Source organism: Clytia hemisphaerica, unplaced genomic scaffold (genome assembly GCF_902728285.1).
Source record: "Clytia hemisphaerica strain Z4C2 unplaced genomic scaffold, Clytia hemisphaerica genome assembly, whole genome shotgun sequence".
Lineage (NCBI taxonomy): Eukaryota > Metazoa > Cnidaria > Hydrozoa > Leptothecata > Clytiidae > Clytia > Clytia hemisphaerica.
The window spans coordinates 57,513-75,928 of NW_027103472.1; the positions used below are offsets into that span (position 1 = coordinate 57,513).

Sequence of the window (18,416 nt, forward strand, 5' to 3'; positions counted from 1 at the left end):
TTTTTTTTAGAAGAAACTTTAGATTAAAGATTAAATATGGCAGAAAGTATTGAGAATAACAAACCAAAAATGTTAGAAAGACAAATCTCATATTCTGATAAAGAATCACTTGATACTGGCAAAAGACATGTTGTAAAAACTGAATGGGATGTTTCAATTGGCGGTTAGTAGTATGGTATTACTACCCTCTAGCGTTTATTACTTTCAACCTAAATGACACAAATACATGGTGTCAGCCCCCCCCCCAGAAATCTGAAGGGCACCTAGGCCAGGTTAGTAGAGGGGGGCTAATGCCTTGCAATTCTTTGGGGTTACCTATTCATTAAGGGTACCTAGCTGTCTTGATGGAGGAGGGGCTGGTTATATTTTCCAAATCGAATATTTCAAAATATTTCAGATTATTGAATTTTTTTATTAAACCACCCCAAAAATCATTAAGATTTTACGAATGACAAAAGAACAAAAAGTGTCAATTCAAAAAATTTTTTTTTGGCTGAATGGGGGTACCTAACTCAAAGCAATTTCTCAAGGGGATCTAAATTGCTGGGGGCATCATGCTCAATGGGGGCACCTGAAAAGTGGGCTGAAACCATGAAATAGTGGATGCTGCAAATGGACCCTTGACATTTTTTTTTATAAGAAGCAATCACGCCATTTCAAAAGATTGTTACATTTTAAATCCCTGCACAAGTTTTCATTTGTCATAAATTGACAAATATTTTCAGAGTTTTAAAAATAACCGCAGGTTGAGATGAGCTGGAGTTTTTTCAAGATACTTCACTAATTGGTCATTTAAAGTGATAGAGATGACGCGTTCTTTAGGAAAAGTAATAAGATTCTTTTATTACATCTTATAACGACCAACCAAATCAAATAAGCGCTTGTAAAAACTCCAGCTTGTCCCCGCAAGTTAGCTATATTTGGTGAGCTTACCAATACAATTATTTTAGCCGGTTGACGTAGTTTTTTCCTTGATCCTACATTTTCATGACTCTTTTATTCAAAGGGATGGAGAAAAAACGACGTATTGACAAAGAGTCAGATGAATTTGACAAACGAATCACACAAATGAGTGGAGCTGTTAAAACCATACTGGAGAATGTGGGTGAAGATCCAAACAGGGAAGGATTGTTGGATACCCCTGAACGATATGCAAAAGCAATGCTCTTCTTCACCAAAGGGTATAACCTCAGTTTAAGTGGTAAGTCATTTGTGACACCAAATACAAATGTAATGTATTTCTAAACACTAGTAAACATCACGAGAAATCAAATCTTCATGAGAAGGACAATAATCTTCCATTTCTTTAAAGGTTTTCCTTTCCTTGAAGCTGCAAAACTCTTTATCTTAAGATCAAAAGAATATGGGTTACTTCTCTTTAACAAAAACGCTGTTTCTCAGATTTTGCCATGTAGTAGTTCATGAAAATGACAAGTTGTTTACTGATTGTTCATTTGATCTTTATACCTACTACCTCTAATCTTTATATCTGAAGAAGCTAATCAAATTTCAGAAAACATTAATACTTTATCCACATCATATGACAACAATCAAATGACCAATGAATTTTAACAACCCAAAATCCTAAAAGACAAAAGACAAAACAAACCAAATTTCACTAGAGACACGTTACTAGAACAATTAAATCAAATTTAGCGAATAGGAACCCAATATTCAAAATGAAAAGAGATCTAAACCGAAAGAAAATGAAAAAAGTATGAAAAGATGAAGACCGAAGACCTTATATTACACCTTCCTTTAAAAATATTTCCTTTAATTCTAAATTATCTTTAAAGTCAATCTGTTAATACCTCTGATTTTGTGAAGGCTCTAACCCTATATTATAGAATGGAAGGAAGTTTCCCACTTTGCTGACGTTTATTTTCTCTATAAAATAGGATATTCTTTCATCTAGAGGTACTGAATGATGCAGTGTTCAATGAGAACCACGATGAGTTGGTGATTGTGAAAGATATCAATGTTTTCTCCATGTGTGAACACCATTTAGTTCCCTTTTATGGTAAGGTGAGTCTAATACTTTAGCCAGTATCTGGTAAACTTAAGGCTTCCATGTGTACATCCCGGAAATAGTTTTTGTTATAAGGAATGCAAATCAGACTCGAAAAACACTTCCGCATTTTTGCTTAGAAAGTTTTCAAATCAGGGGAATGTTGACAGTCAGTGATAAAGACATGTTGTTCTTTATCGTAGTTCATGAGTTCTTATCCTCGGTGATTTTAATAATATCTTTCTCCCTCATTTGAAGGCACACGTTGGATATCTACCCAACAAAAAAGTTCTTGGAATTAGTAAAGTTGCAAGGTGTGTTGATTTCTATTCAAACTGAGAGCCTCGTCAATCTTGTTTTTAAAAAACCTTTCGATACAATTATTACCTCCTACCAACGGATATCCATTTATTTACAAGTTCTTTGCTGTCAAAGACAAAGTATTTTATCCCTCTTTTAATTAAAATTGTGATTAAAAATCAAATTTCATGAGCCTCCGATCTTACCCAAAATCTATAAAGAAAAATTTTTTTTTGAAAGACTTGCAACAGGCATCTCAATGTTTTTTTTCTGTGTTTTAAGGATTGTTGATATGTTCAGTCGAAGATTGCAAGGTACACGTTATTATTTTTCCTTTTTAATTTTACCAACTATTTTAAGGCTACCAAACATACCGAGTACATAATTTACATTGATTTTCTGGCTTTTGAAATCATCGTGCAATGTTTTTAAAATGCTTATACCTGATCAAACATTTGCTTATTAAGAAGGGTTTATCGTTTGTATTTTCGTAGCCATTCCTGAAATCTCACAGGCTTGGATTGTTCTTAGCTATGCCTAAAATCTCTTCTTATAAGATATGAATGAACCTCTTCCGATTCTTATTTTAGTGCAAGAACGTTTAACAAAACAGATAGCGACAGCTTTGAATGAAGCTGTTCAACCGACTGGTGTTGGAGTCATAGTTGATTGCTGGTAAGATGTGTCCTATATTAGCCCTGATTAGCCATCAATATCTGGACTGTTTTACGTTTCGCCTATGTAAAGCAACAAAAAGATTGTTGCTGATCCAAAGATTGATACAAAGTTCCATCAAGATGGTTTCTACCTCATTATCCATTTTCTTTCAGTCATATGTGTATGGTGATGCGAGGTGTACAGAAACCAGGTGCTTCTACTGTTACCAGTTGCATGCTGGGAACGTTTCGCGATGACCCCAAAACTCGAGAAGAATTCTTAGTACTGACCAGAAATTATCGATAGATTGTGGTACAGTAATGTTAGTACCAATAATTTAAAAATAAAGAATCTCAATCCAGCATGTGTTGTACGAGACCTATTCAAACGCTCATCGAAAATAGACATAATTTATGTTTAACTAAAGCAATTGCAAAATGGCATTATTGTGGATTCCTGTTTCAATAGAGCGTATCGTAGCGTAAACCAAAAGGTTTTTAAGTATTTCCTAACACATTTACATCACGAAATCAGGCATTTTTGTATTCATATTCGCTGCAGAAAAAGCAGCATAAAGATTTGTTTTTCAATCGCTTTATATGGTGAATATTACATCAAAACATCGATGGCAAAATATAAAGGATATAATGGTAGTGTTAATGCATTTTCTGCTAGTGGGACGTTTCTCCTTCGAAAAGACGTTGCTTGCTCGAAGGGTGAAGGGCGTTCTCGTACCATTAACAACCTCGTAAAATTCAATTTATTTAATACTATTTGTTACTGTTACTTTTTAGTATGTTAGGTATATTACCTTCTTTTTATGGAATGATTTTTAGTTTTTATTTTGTCCGTTTGAACGTACGATAGACAGTATGTGAACTTTTACTGAAAATGAAATCAAAACAAATTTTTGTGGTAATTTTTTACAGAAAATGTTTTGGAAAATTGAACAGATTAGGATCCGTGATTTATTTTAGTTTCAAGGTTTGCTTTTCCCTTTTTAAAAATCTAGACTGAAATCAATTTAAGGTCTGAATGCATTTCCATAGGCTATTTTATTCACTAATATTTTTCAAATATTTTTATTGATGTAGTTTTTTCGCTGCCCCGCGTCATACACTTGATGTGACAAATAGCTCCCAAAGAATTTTCCCCCCATTGAAAAACTGTATTATACTAGTAACTGTACATCTTCCCTACAAAAACTTTATTTTTGATCTAGAAGAGCTATGGGCATGAAATTTGGTACATATGTTCTCCATCATGACACAAATATCCAGCGTCATTCAAAAACCGATGACGTCATCACAAAATTTCCACCTGTCGGAAAGAAGCCCAAATATATGGTTTACAAAAAATGTCTATTACAGTCGAACCAATAAAGATATTTAGATTCTGTTTTAGATTAGTTGGGTTTTATGTCATGTTTCACAATAAAGTCATTAAACCTGATCTGAACAACCTATGACCCTAAAATTCTGCACAAGTACTCTTAATAAGATTTTGTTAAAAGTCAGAAAGTTTCAAGTCGTTTAAAAATTTTTCTCGGAGATATTCACAAAATAACTCCATGCGTGGTAGATTCTACCCCCCCCCCTGGGGCTAATAGGGTTTAAGAAAAGAAATTTTGGCGGATGACCGAAAAAGTTTTTTCAGAGGGAATTTAATTTGGTGGTAAACTTGAAAAATTAAATTTGGCTGGAATTTAATTTAGCGGACGAGGGAAAAACCTGTGTTTTAAAGTCTGAAATAGCACACATTTGGGGGAATGAATAGAACAATTTAAATTTGGCCGGAGTTTTATTTGGCGGAAATTTAATTTGGTGGATGAAGGAAAAAATTAAATTTGACAGGAACTTAATTTGGCGGATTATGGTCAAATCCGCCAAATTTTCTTCCCTCCAAAATTTCTTCCTTTAATATGTAAATAGTTTTTGTAACCGTTACTGAAATCCCAATGATATTCTTCTATATTTTTCTCATTTTCAGACTACTAAGAATAAAAAAATAATCTCTTACTAAACCACACTAAATTTGCACAAGAAGTATTAACAATAATGACTTAATAATTGCGAGTTCAATAATGATCAACAAAGCGAAATCATTTCTCAAGCAGTGAGGTCGGAAGATGAACAAATTTGGCTGAAGGTTCGAGTTGAAATTGAAGAAGCTCTCCGAAGTTTCATGAAAACGGTATATATTTTGACTTGATTTCGAATTTTAGCTTTTGATTTGTATTCTAGAGCTGTAGAAGGGTGAATCATATCATTAGAAAATTAAATTTGCAAAACTCCCGTGTTGAGGTATATGAACAACGGACACAAGATAAGTTACAGTTGACGCTTTTTAATTCGATTTGCAATAGAAGTAGAACGTCGAATTAGAGAGACTCAACTGCAACTCCTTCTTGGTGAAATGTGATTTTTTCTGTGAACAGACCCGATATCTACCTCGAAGTTTGCCGATTTACGCTTCGATAAACTTAAAGATATACTTTATTACATAGTATTTACATAGACTTTCCAATAGTCTAGGAGTAAGATAGTGGCTTTGAAGGTATGTAGGAGAAGTTAATATCAATAAAGTTTTAAGAAACAAATTAGTGTGGTGTAACTCATCGGTAATTTATCCTAGTCCTTGTCATATCTTTTAAGACTGATGGCTTATGTTGGAATCTGAAAGACCTGTGTTGTGACGATGATGAAACGATAGAATCACTTCTGTGATGTCAATGTATGTAAAAGCTTTTGCTGCAATCTGCAAGAATCGGTGAGTCGACTTTTCTATTAATTTTACATTTGTCTGATTTTGCCATGCGTGTACTAAGGATTTTTACGATTCATCTTTCTAAATGTTTGACACGTCAGTCCTGAGGTCATACTCATGGTAATCGGTGCCCTATAGTTTTACGTTTAAAGTTCGTTACCCTAGAATCCAGAATTCACGGACAGAGCAATTTTAATGCTCTCCAGCCAAGCAAGAACAAAGAGAAAACCCTGAATCTTTACACGTTTTTGGACCTACCTCCGGGTACCCCGGTGGAGGTCCTTTAAATTAACCCATGTCCTTTCGTTCGTCCGTTCGTTCGTTCGTCCGTTCGTCTGTTGCCAGCTTTTCTCGGGATTGGCTCATTAGTTTTTTCTGATTTTTTGCACAATGATGCAAAATGGCAATGCCCAAAATGTGACGGAGCCTGATATCCCGGAAAAACTGTTTTTTTGGCACTTTCTCGAGATTTTATCATTAGTTTTTTCTGATTTTTTGCTCAAAGATGCGTATTAACAATGCCCAAAACATGGCCGAGTCCGATATATGCCGGAAATCGCAGTTTTTCTGGATTTTCATTGGACCTTTTCCTTATAATTGGTTGTTTTTTCATTCAAAAACATTATTAATAGCAATGCCCACAATCAAGCATGTTTCAATTTTTAATAAAATTGATTTCTGAAGCCGGAACTATTCAAAAATCGCCGAAACAACCTATTTTCGCCGGAAAGACAGTATTTCTTGAATTTCTCCAGCTGTACTTTATATTTTCTTATGAAATTTTGCACACTGATGCAAAATGACAATACCTAAAATGTGACAGTGTGACAGAGCGAGATTTTCGAAAAACTTTATTTTCCAGCCGAAAATGCCGGAAATATGCCGGAAATCGCTGTTTTTCTGGATTTTCATTGGACTTTTTCCTTATAATTGGTTGTTTTTTCATTCAAAAACATTATCAACAGCAATGCCCAACATCGAGTATGTTCCAATTTTCAATGAAATTGATTTTTGAAGCCGGAACTATTCAAAAATCGCCGGGACAGCCTATTTTCGTCTGAAAGACAGTATTTCTTGAATTTCTCGAGCTGTACTTTATATTTTTTTATGAGATTATGCACACTGATGCAAAATGACAATACCTAAAATACCGATTTTCGAAAAATAATTTTTTTCCGGCCGTAAATGCCGGAAAAACCGGGTTTTTTGACATTTTCTCGAATTTTTATCCTTATTTTTCTCTGATTTTTTGCATAATGACGGTATTCGCAATGCTCAAAACATGACCGAGTTTGATTTTTGAGAAAATGTTTTTTCTGGCCAAAAAAGCCGGAAATTTCCGTTTTTTCAGATTTTCATTGGATTTTTTCGTTGTTTTTTTTTTCAAACCAAAACATCATTTATAAGAATGTCCACGATTAAGCATGGTTCAATTTTCAATGAAACTGATTTTGGTACAGGAACTTTCTAAAGATCGCCAGAACAGCCAAGAATCGCCGGATTCGAGTTGTTCTCGTATTATTCTGCATTTTCATACTCTTCTTCTCAATTTTCAATTGTCTTATTACATCAATCTTCAGGTAGGTCCATTCAGCATGTAGCTTGTTTTTTATAAGAACATCCAAATTTCTTGAATATTTCGGATATTTAACTTTTTGAGTCTAAGGCTAAAAGTCTTCTTAAAATGTTCTAATTTTGACCATTTTGGATCATTTTCCTAAGAAATGAGTCCACAAAGCCTTAAAATGTTCTTAACTTGTTCTTAACATTTTGGCTAGCGAAGCCCTATAAAGTTTATTCTTATAAAAAAACTTGTTGGTACCGATAATCTTCAGGCTAACATTTTGATATCATAATATTTAATTCTTTAATATTTAATATTCAAATGATTAATATTTGTGTTGTCCCAGGTATCCAGACTCAAAGTTTTAGAAATAATAGAAATACGTCAGATCAACAAAGCTCTCAAGTTTTAAAGTCTGGTCGCGTTCAATAAATTGATCAGCCGTCGCGATCGATAGCTAATAGAGAGTTTCCGCAGTCACAACGGCAACTGCAACGACAACGTGAAAACATCAAATTCACACCTTTGAGCTATCAAAACTCTGAGTTAACCCCAATTAGCCGCTTTCTCTTCTCGTGCTCGACGGCAAATCACTCATTTTGGCGTTGTTAGACGACGTGAGATTTCTACATAAACATCAAGCCAATGTATAGCAATGTGCCCTCCCGGTTATTACCATAATGGCTTTATGGCAACTCCTGAACTTGGGCACAGGATGTACGGTTACACATTTTGTGGATTGAAACATCAAGCCGAATAAAAATTAGCAACAACGGGAACGCTGATTTTTTTTTAACACCTATATGCGATTTTACACGTTTTCACGTTGCCGTTGCAGTTGCCGTTGTGACTATTGAAATTTTCGACCGGGTGAATACTGATGAACAATATGTCGAAATCTATTAATATTGCATACAGATGAACAGTGTAAGCTGAAAGGCTAGCCCTGACGGGATCAAAGGGGTAATATTGATAATGTAAACTGTTACGGGATTCGATAATAATAAAGTCCTTCAGTTTTCTATCTGCTAGACTATGCGAACCCCAAATCATTCTTGAAGTGTTTTTCTGAATCACATCCTGTTTAACATGAACAAGAAGAGATTATCGATCGAGAAAGCCTTTCTTCAAGTACTTTTCAAGTAGTTTTCGATATTATTGGTGTGATATAACAAGCACGAGTAAGGTTACGGTTAGTCTACTTTGCCTCATGATATATATTTTGCCTCCATTTGAAGTTTTTGGCCACTTTTTGAGTCGATCTATAAGTAATATTTTCAAATCTCCCTTGCTTTGGATAGAACTTTTTATGCCCTGTCGAAATACTTTCTATGGAACTGACCAGGATCGTCAGGGTAATAAAATTTCTTAATATCGAACTATTCAGAGCCTTGATTGCGTTGATTTGGTATCTGAACTTATTTGTTAAATTTCGTATTTTTAGACCAAGACGTACGATTCTGTCAGGGGTTGGGCATGAGTAGATGAGGTTTTGAAAGCTGCATTCATCGTACTTTTAAATTAATTGCTCTTGAGGGGGATTTCAAGGGTACCTGATTCAGCCACTCCGTAAATTTTCGTTAATGACTCTAAAGGTGAAATAGAATTCTATAAATAAAAATTTCTGTTAAATTAAAAGTTTTTCGCCGGAATTCAGGAAATCTTGGTTTTTGTTATATTCGTTTTTCCGGACTAAAATTGGCCAGTCCCAGATGGTGGACTAAATTCCATCACTTTGTTGGAAGAAGGGTCGATTCCGCTCCTCCGCAGACCATGAACTCTTTTATGTCCCGTTTTAATGCCTTTAAAGTCAATTAATTTTGTAAGATCACGACTAGTCTGTCTAAAGCACTGACCTTTATTTATCCCTGAACCAAGTTACTCAATCCGGGACAACCAGAAATCTTTGATCGGAGTTTTTTTTAAATTAGTACCCTAATGGCGACATTACTCAACTCAATAGCGGTGAAAATGCATCGAGAGCGCTGGATCTACTTTCCCTCGATTACTTTTGATGATGTAGCGCCGTTAGACGTTAATTTTTAACATTGCAATGGTTTCTTCTTGTGAACCAATTCCAAAAAAAACTCCGATCAAAGATGGCGGATATAGCTTTGTCCAGGGATATATAAAGGTCAGTGGTCTGAAGGCCAGTACAGGATTTGTAAATCTGTTCATCCCACAAAACTTATTTGGCAATCGCTTGTCGATTTGGAAACCCTACTTTCTTATAATAATAATTTCTTTCCTGCTAAATAAACCATGTTCTTGAAAAAATATCAATAAACATAATGTATACACGCGCCACTTCGGATAAGCTATCTGTTGGCATTTTTCCTTTTAGACCACAAATCCAAAAAGTAAACAACAAACAGCATTGATAGCCATATTTATTGTAAACAAACATATCTAGAAGCGAAAGTCTGAAGATTAGTTTTTTGATGAAAATTATAGAACTAGGAAAATATTTCGAGGCCGAGATCAATTATTTAAATGTGAAGGTTCTTAAAATCTTAAATGTATTCTATATTTTCCACTCAAAGGATTTTAAATTTGAAGGGTTTTTTTGCGGGTGGGGGGAGGAAAAAGATCCGTCCTGGTTTGAATTTATTTGTGAAAACACCCAATTTCCATCCCCTACACGTCCTAAGTTGCGATAGACAAACTTTACACTTTAGGATCCTTGAGACGGGATCACTTTTTAGTCAATGATCCTAGATACTGGGTTTGTCCGTTCCCTGTTGATTAACTTTGTCTTTTCTCTACAAGGGTCGGTTTTTCATAGCCATTAATACATTAGCTTCTCTTTGGGTACATCAATTTACTCCTTTTAAGGTACACCACTTTTGCAAGGCCTGATTCGCTCATACATACCCACAAACAACCATTATTAGTACCCCTAACCCAGGATGATCGTAAGTTGAAATTACACGCTTTTTTTTATAAGAATGGTGTAAATCCATTTCATCATGGACATTCTTAACTTTTTTGGGAAAATCATCCTAAAATATTCTTACAGTACATTCTTAGGTTAGGATCCTAATTCATACTAGATTTAACATTTAGTACATACGTCTCAAGCATAAAATGGCACTTTCGTAAAAGTAGTGAGCCGTACTTGAGGATAATTTATAATTTATAATTGAAAATGCTCTTAAGATGGCATTCTTAGCTTCAGTAGCCAAATTCCATGATGGTGATATTCTTAGCAAATTCTTATTTTTTTGGCCATTTTCATCATGGACATTCTTATAAAGTGTATTCTTATAAAAAAAGCGTGTATGTTTAGGCACAATCCTAGAATTTTGTCATTTTTGTCATAAACTTGATCATGGGTAACTTCAAAGGGATGGTTTATGGTTTGAGCCCTTTTAAGTTGTAAGGAAATTTGATACTTTGGGGTTTTCTAATCAGGATTAGCGGTTTTCTCAACTAGAATCTGAGTCATGCATGTTTTACATTAAAAACACTGAAGTAATATTTACAGTTAAGATATCTGAGCAAGTAAAAAAAATCTTGGTTTCTTTTACTATGAAAAGTACCGCGTATGTTTTCTTACACGTTTTTTATAAGAACATCCAAAATTTTCGAAGCCTTCGGATGTTCTCAACTTTTAAAGTTTTAAGCCTGAAAATGTTCTTAATATGTTCTTATTTTGACCAGTTTTTGAGCATTTTCCTAAGAAATCGAGTGTTTTAGAGTCCATCCTAAAAATGTTCTTAACTTATTCTTAACATCTTGGCCATCAAAGCCTTATGTTCTTATATAGTTTGTTCTTATAAAAGCAACGTGAATGTTTTCTTACATCCAAAAGAATTTCATTAATTTGAAGAAAGGTTCCGCATTTTATTTGTTAATATGTTTAGCTTTAGCCCCTTTAGCCCTTGTCTATGATTACATTTGTTCTTAAAAGAGAATTGCCGAAGTGATCGGCAGCCTTAAGAACAAATCAATCGACGAGAAGACTAATCTGTTTGCTTGCTAAGAAGGTATTAGCTTGTTGAGTGATAAGTCTAAAGATGAAAAGTTTACGTTGTATGTTTTAAGCGGCGTTTTGAATTATTTACTTCAGGTTTTATTACTGAATTATTGTCGGCACTCTCATAAAACTTCTAAAGAAAGAATTTTGATATCCAATCGCAGAGTTTTAGAAGATACAGTGCAGATTCTATGACTCAAACAGACACAGAGGGATAAAATGTTCGGGTAATACAAACTAACTTAAGTACAATGTTAACCGAGAGTCGGCGCATTATATATGACATCATTGAGTGCTGGTAAAGTAAACCAAATTCCCCTTAAGCTTTTCATCCGGGGGGGGGGGGCAGCTTGGCAAAATGACCGACGGGTATGTGCGAGCCCTACAGGGTACCTTTTCCAAGATGTTTAAAATGCACTGTAAGGGTCGGAAAATCGGGTGTTTTAGAGTCTGCAAATCCTAAAAATGTTCTTAACATTTTGGCCATCGAATCCTTGTGTTATTTTGAAAAATGGTACGTATTCAACAATCTTCATTTTGGCAGGATCCGGGGGGGAGGGTACTTAGGCAAAATGGGTGCCGGGTATGTGCGAGCCATAAGGGTACCTTTCCTCATTCCTCAAAAGTCTCTCAAAGTGGTACAAACTCAAAGGTTAGTCTCTGAAAGGGTCCCAAAATCACGAAAATCAAAAATTTCTCTCTCAAAGGGTCACTATTTCCAAATATTTTGACCAAATCAAACCAAAATTTGGAAAAAATGGACCAAAATTTAGGAAAAGTCTCTCAAAGGGTCCCAAAATCACCAAAATTTTGTCTCTCAAAGGGTCGATTTTCGATTTTCGTATCGGACATACCCGTCACCTCGCAAACCTAGTACCCCCCCCCATACCCGTCACCTCGCAAACCTAGTACCCCCCCCCCCCCGGGGGCAGGATTGCTCCTACGTTTTGTGTTAAACGAATAGTGTTCTGGAAATCAAGACTAAATCGGTCAAGGACGCCGTGTTTTCGGCCGAGCATTGGGCCCTTCATTAGCATGTTGCTGTATGTCTCTTTTTGAAGAAAGCAGTGCTTTTTCAATTCAAGTTCGTTTTGGAACCTTCCCTGTAACAATCAGTTCAGACATTGCTATGTCACTGGGCCTTCACATCATTTTGACTTCTTGTTTTTCTGGGGTTTTTCTTAAATGATTTTTATCTCTTTTCACAAACTTGTTACCCGCAGGGCTAAACAACACACTTTATTATTAACTATTGGTAACTCCTAGCAGAGGTTAACCAACCTTGCAACGACCTTGTATATCAAGAAAGTAAAGAAGTCTGGTAACGTTGACAGCGTTATTAAAAAGACTGATCCCCTGATGTTGTTAATTAAGTCTTTTATTGTTCTCTCGTAATTGAGCAATCTCGATGACGTATTGGTAGAGTCGTTTAAGAGAGGGTCATTACGCAATCATTAATTAAGATCTCATTTAATTGTGAAACAAAGAAGACTCTGATTAGAATTAAGAACCTTATATTGACGGCAAGCTATTTTAAATGTCCTTCGTGAAGGCGTAGAACATATTAACGAGATTACCTCTATTTAAAAGATTGTAAGGTATTACTGGAAGGGCGTAGGCTGTTTTTGCTGCTATTTCTATATTTCATGACGTCAAAAATACACCTTACACTCACAAGTTTTAATCGACGTTACTTGCAGCGCCCGGAAGGGAGCACTAGAATTTAGTGAAGATATGATAGTTTTCAATATTAGAGAATCGCTGCACCATCTCATACAAGATTCTTCAGGGCTCCATTCCTTTTTTGTACAACTCTGCCTCATTTACCCGATCATTCGATCACGATGATTTGATTTTTTTAGCTCTTTGTCCCCTTAATCCCTTGACCAAAAACGTTTGTGCCTTGCCTTTATAAATGAGCCTCTCACTTTGATAATATGGAACTTTTTCCCACCACGGGGAAAAATTTATCTTAACGGTGATAGAAATTCTATTGTTGGCCAGTGTGGATGTGGCAATTTTAAACACTGACTTTCGAATGGGATGAAATCAAAGTCAATTTCTTAGTGGGGCTGGAGTAATTCGATTTTTCTATTTCTCGAAATCAAAGTTATTCGTGGTGGTTTCTTATACCTTAGGTTATATCTTCAAGGTTATAGATTAAGAGATCCTGGAATCTTTGAATTTCTTTCAATTATGTGTTTCTGTTTTCCTATCTCTGACCTACGGATTTGAAAAGGTGTAACATGTCCAGCAGCGCATTCCCGTACCTATTTTAGCCGAAGTGCCCGTCGGTAGGGTTGGAATATTGGAATGTATAAATTTATCGTAAATTCAAATTTTTCCTTAAAGACATATAATCTTGTCATTCTGTTAAACATCGTGAAGTTGTTAATGACGTCACACATGTATTCTATTCCAAAAAATATCGTATCGTTTTTCAAAATAACACGCACGCCTGTTGTGACTGTAATTTTGTTTGTTGTTTTGCTGTTGTTTTGTTGTTTACCTTAATGATGACTGTTTGTGTTTGTCTTATATGTTTGTTTTGCTTGGTTTTTCAAATAATTTTACTAAATTTACCTAAATTTCATACTGTGCCGTTGGAAAATAATCAAGAGCGCTTTAACTTTGGAGAAAAATATTTTTTGGAAGAATTTAGACCTTGTGTCAGATAAAAATTAGATTTTAACACCCTGTCAGATGCAAAAATCTTTCTAAAATCCACCTTGATAATTTGATGAAATGACCAAAAGACGACCCTGTTGAATAAAACTTTCAAAATTTACTGAATCTGCGACCCTGTCGAAGCGGCTTGATCTCGTACACCATCATTTTACATAGTGCTTAGTTAGCTCCCTATGGAGGATTGAAGTTAATAGCTCGCCGAAAAAAGGTTTTGAATTCTGTACTGTGATCGTTGTGAATCGATAGCTGCCATTAGTCTTCATCGGTTTGAGAGTCGTGGATTAGAAACATCAACAAAATCGTGTTGTGATTTCGAGCCAGGGTTGTATGTGCTGGTTCTGCACAGTACAAGCAAGGGAGTATTAATTACACTCCCCTTATTCTCACAGACCAACTGGGGACCCCTTCCCACTGGAAAAATTGACCAAATATCGTCCCCAGCGGTAAATTATACTCTAATTTTTGTCCCCGCTAAAAATAATCAGATAAGCCAATCCTCATTGTGAAATAATTTGCTATTTTTTTCCATCCCCACCGAATTTTCTGGCTCGAAAACAATGGACTTGAAATACTCAGCCATAAAAACATGAGAATATCAATCCCCATCGAGTTTTGGTCCTTTATTTTTATCCCCACTGGCTGAAAATATCCTACCGGGTCTGTGAGAAGGGGGTGTTTAATTTAAAGATGTTCATCGAAGAAAAATAGTGGTATAACTCATGTATTACAGTGTAATAAACTTTAGCAAAAATTTTAATTAACTTACATCCAATACAGACGGCTTATCATAAAAAGTACGTGAGGCTCGTGACGTCATTGTAACTAGAGATCTTTTTGTCAAAGGTTTAAACAGACGTTTTTCTTGGCTTTTGTTTTTTATTAACATCTAAATTTTCATAACATTGACCAAAATATTCAGAAAAATAAACTTTGGACTGAAAAAAAGATTTTAACAAAAGTTAAGGATATATTATTTGCTTAAATGAAAAAGGGAAATAGAAAGAAAGGAAACGAAAAGGACCAGAATGTTTCCAATATGGCGGATTTTCACTAAACCGGTATATCGAAACTTGCACCATCTTAAAATTTTCTTTTACGAATTTTAATCCAAATCCTCGTTTCTCCTTGTTAATTATTCAATCGAAAATGATTTTGCATAAATTTATCCGACAGTGCATAATTATGCTAATCTACTTGTTCCTCCTTACCGCAGTTTAGCAAACGTATTAATTATTCAGTAGAAACTCTTGCATAAATCTAGAACATTGTAAAATTATGCAAACTATTTGCCATATAAGGGAAAACATAAATTATGTGTTTCTCTTTACGTGCTGAGACAATATATGTTTTGTTTTAAACTTAATAAACACCGAACCGAGAATTTAGGACTTTGATCTCGGTACTGCTAATTCATATTCGTTGCTAAGGGCAGCTGCATAAATAAAGAAATCGTTTCTGACGTCGAAAATAAAAAATAAATTTGACCTGACTGAATTTTTGTAGCAAATAGAAATTCTGACCATGAAAATGTGTTTTCGATACCATATGTACACGCTTTTTTTTATAAGAATAGTGTACTTTCGATGAGGGTCAAGAATTCTTAAGAAAGTGCCAAAATTGAGGGTGAAATATTCTTAACGTATTCTTATTTTTTGAGACTTTTTTACAAACATGAGAAATGATCAGTTTGAGAGTTTTGGACTTTTGAGTGAACATTTTGGTTAAAATTTTATTTCTTCCTCAAAGCTTCAATTTATCTTTTACGGCTGTATTCATATGGACGTTGTGAACATCAGATAAACGTTGACGCAACGCTGTGTGCCAGATTGGATGTTAAAAGAACGAGAACAGTATTAGGCATGCGTGTTATCGATGTAGGAATTGTCAGTCGAGCACACTGCCAAGCAATAGCAAGTCAGAAAGCTCAACATAAAGCTTCGAAATGAGTGAATGTATTTGAGCGGCTTTGCATCAACAGCGGATATTGTAATAAGAAAAAACAACAATTTTCTTTCATCGGGATTTCGAATGAATTAACCAATCGACCCAACCCGAACATCTCGCCCAAACCTCTAAAGATAATTAACTGTGATGACCAAAGGGATCAATATCTCCTCTCTAAAATATTCAAGTAATTAGTCCCTTGATTGTGATTGGTCCCTTGAGGAAAGGCGCGGTTAAACAAATAGAAAATATTTATTTTTCCCAGAGCAATTATTGACGAGCTAATACAAACCAATTAATCAAAAGAAAAACAAACGAAAGAATTTTTCTTCGTATTTTTCTTCAAATAACATTTTTTCCTCGTAATAAGATGAAATTTTTCCGCATTTTTAAATACACCTTTCGTCTTACTTCGAAGAGTATTGAAAACAAAACCATCAACAACTTGACGATCAATGAGTTGTCTTGGTCATTAAAAACGACCTCAATTTCATGTGTCATCGTAAACACTATACTTAAACAATTTTATTTCCTTGTTTACACGATATTGGAATTATCTAATTTCCGGATACGAAAATCAAATTATGTTTTTTGTTTTGGAACTGTTTTGATTGCGTTTGTAATGAATTCCAGACAGTAATGCTAAATAGCTGCCATTTTATATACGTCAAAACCTTGACAAGTTTGTTCTTAGGGTACCCCGGTACCCTTGCTATTGTTCTCGGAAACCAACGACTTAGAGTCCTAAGAGTTGCTTTCTCCCTCCCCTCTTCTTCATATTTACTGTAGTGTTTCTCGCTTCATCACTACCTGAGTATATGGAACTGGATAATGTTGGGCTAAATAGGGTCTTTGCCAGTAGTGTTTTTAGATTGCATATTGACTAGACTGCTGTGTGATTTGTAATGGCCTGAGAACTGAAACTGCATAAAGTTTGATAGAAACCGACTACCATCCGACTTTACCCTGAGCTTTCTCGTAACTGTAGTGATAGTTAGACTTATAATCGCCGAGTATGAAAGGAAAAAAGTAGTCAAGTAGTAGAAAAAAATACTTGTAAAAATCTTTATATAAACTTGGGTGTATTTTTCTTTTCCATATTTTGTTTTTGATTGAAGTCCTAACATACATAGTAACATGTTATTGCTAAATTTGTAAGATGACCTCAGATTTGGGCTCTTCAGTTATAATAGAAGTGTTATGACGTTCTAACTGCTGTTTATTTTGGTATGGTGGTGGTCCTGTTATAGAACAAGGTGTTATATCTAACTTTTGTTTTTGTTTATCTTAACATTTGATGGAATGCTGCCAGTGCATTCGCAACTTCTCATTTCAAATATGATGGTTTTGAGCGATTCTCTGAGCATACTAAAGTTACGGAGAATTTTCACTTATAATTGAACTTTTACCCTCCTAAATTATAATTCCATTCAAGGAGAAAATGATTGCTATAATTTTCATATCTCCGTAATTCGAATAAATAAGATTCCCCGCTCGAATTCGAATTAGCGAGAGTCAACTGTATTCTCCTTTAGGCAGGCGTATGCAAATTATAATTACAGTTCAAGCAATATCCCCGGGCATCGTACCCACTGACCTTTATATACCCTGGACCAAGCTTCTCAATCCCAGCCAAGAAAAATATCTTTGATCTGAGCTTTTTGAAAATTGGTACCCTAATGGCGGTACTACTCGATAGTGGTGTAAATGCATCGAGAGCGCTAGGTTTACTTTTCCTCAAATTCTTTTGATGATGTAGCGGCGTTAGACGTTAATTTTTAATATTGCAATGGCTTCTCCTCGGGTATCAATTCCAAAAAAAACTCCAATCAAAGATGGCAGATATTGCTTGGTCCAGGGTTATATAAAGGTCAGTGATCGTACCCTGTTGAAAAAACTTACATCGCAATACATCGAAAATATATCTAGACGGACGTATTATAAGCCTATCAGCTTAACAAATATGACTTTTCTAGGGAGGTTTTTGATAGTTTTGATGTTTGTAATGATGTATGATTCATACCGAATGTAGGATGCCTTAGAGATTGGTACGTGTGTGCGTTTTAAGAGTTTTGGGTGAGGTTTGGTCCCGGAACTCGAGACTAATTAACTGGTCGGCTAGTCATCACCTTGAATGAACAATAACAATTTGTGTTAAAACCTACTTCTTTAAAACTCAAAACAATTTGTAGGCGTCGGTTAATAATGTCATCCCCCACGCATTTAAAATCTCACGTCCGTAAAGGTACGTAACATAGTTTTCGATCAAAATAAAGTTTGCTTTAATGATATAGCAAACGTTATTGTTAAAAAGGATAATTAATTACTTTCTATACATGTTGTAGGTCATTAAAATACACTAATTAACTATGTGGCCTGCATAATTTGGAATCTAAAATTGTTTTGGAGTTGACTTTGTTTTTAGAAAAGCCTTTAAAGTTTTTGCGTGGTAATGACGCACCATGCCAAATAAATCAAACCTAAACATCCAAAAGCTGAATGTTGACACA

General features: G+C 35.0%; 2 protein-coding genes across 3 annotated transcripts in view; both read left to right on the forward strand.

Moving 5' to 3' along the window:
• The first annotated feature begins 6 nt into the window (after window positions 1–6).
• LOC136798314 (GTP cyclohydrolase 1-like) lies at window positions 7–3,936 on the forward strand. The gene is made up of 7 exons (XM_067054903.1): window positions 7–163; window positions 1,007–1,201; window positions 1,916–2,025; window positions 2,267–2,322; window positions 2,591–2,622; window positions 2,899–2,983; window positions 3,139–3,936. The coding sequence occupies exons 1-7, from the start codon at window positions 37–39 to the stop codon at window positions 3,269–3,271; spliced, it is 738 nt and encodes a 245-aa protein (XP_066911004.1). The 5' UTR covers window positions 7–36; the 3' UTR covers window positions 3,272–3,936.
• A 1,019-nt stretch (window positions 3,937–4,955) lies between these two features.
• Window positions 4,956–18,416, forward strand: part of LOC136798315 (uncharacterized) — a 46,655-nt gene continuing 33,194 nt past the window's right edge. For both annotated transcript variants that reach the window (XM_067054904.1, XM_067054905.1), the window contains exons 1-2: window positions 4,956–5,158; window positions 5,620–5,734. The gene's annotated coding sequence lies outside the window, so the exon portion shown is untranslated. The remainder of the gene's footprint in view (window positions 5,159–5,619; window positions 5,735–18,416) is intronic.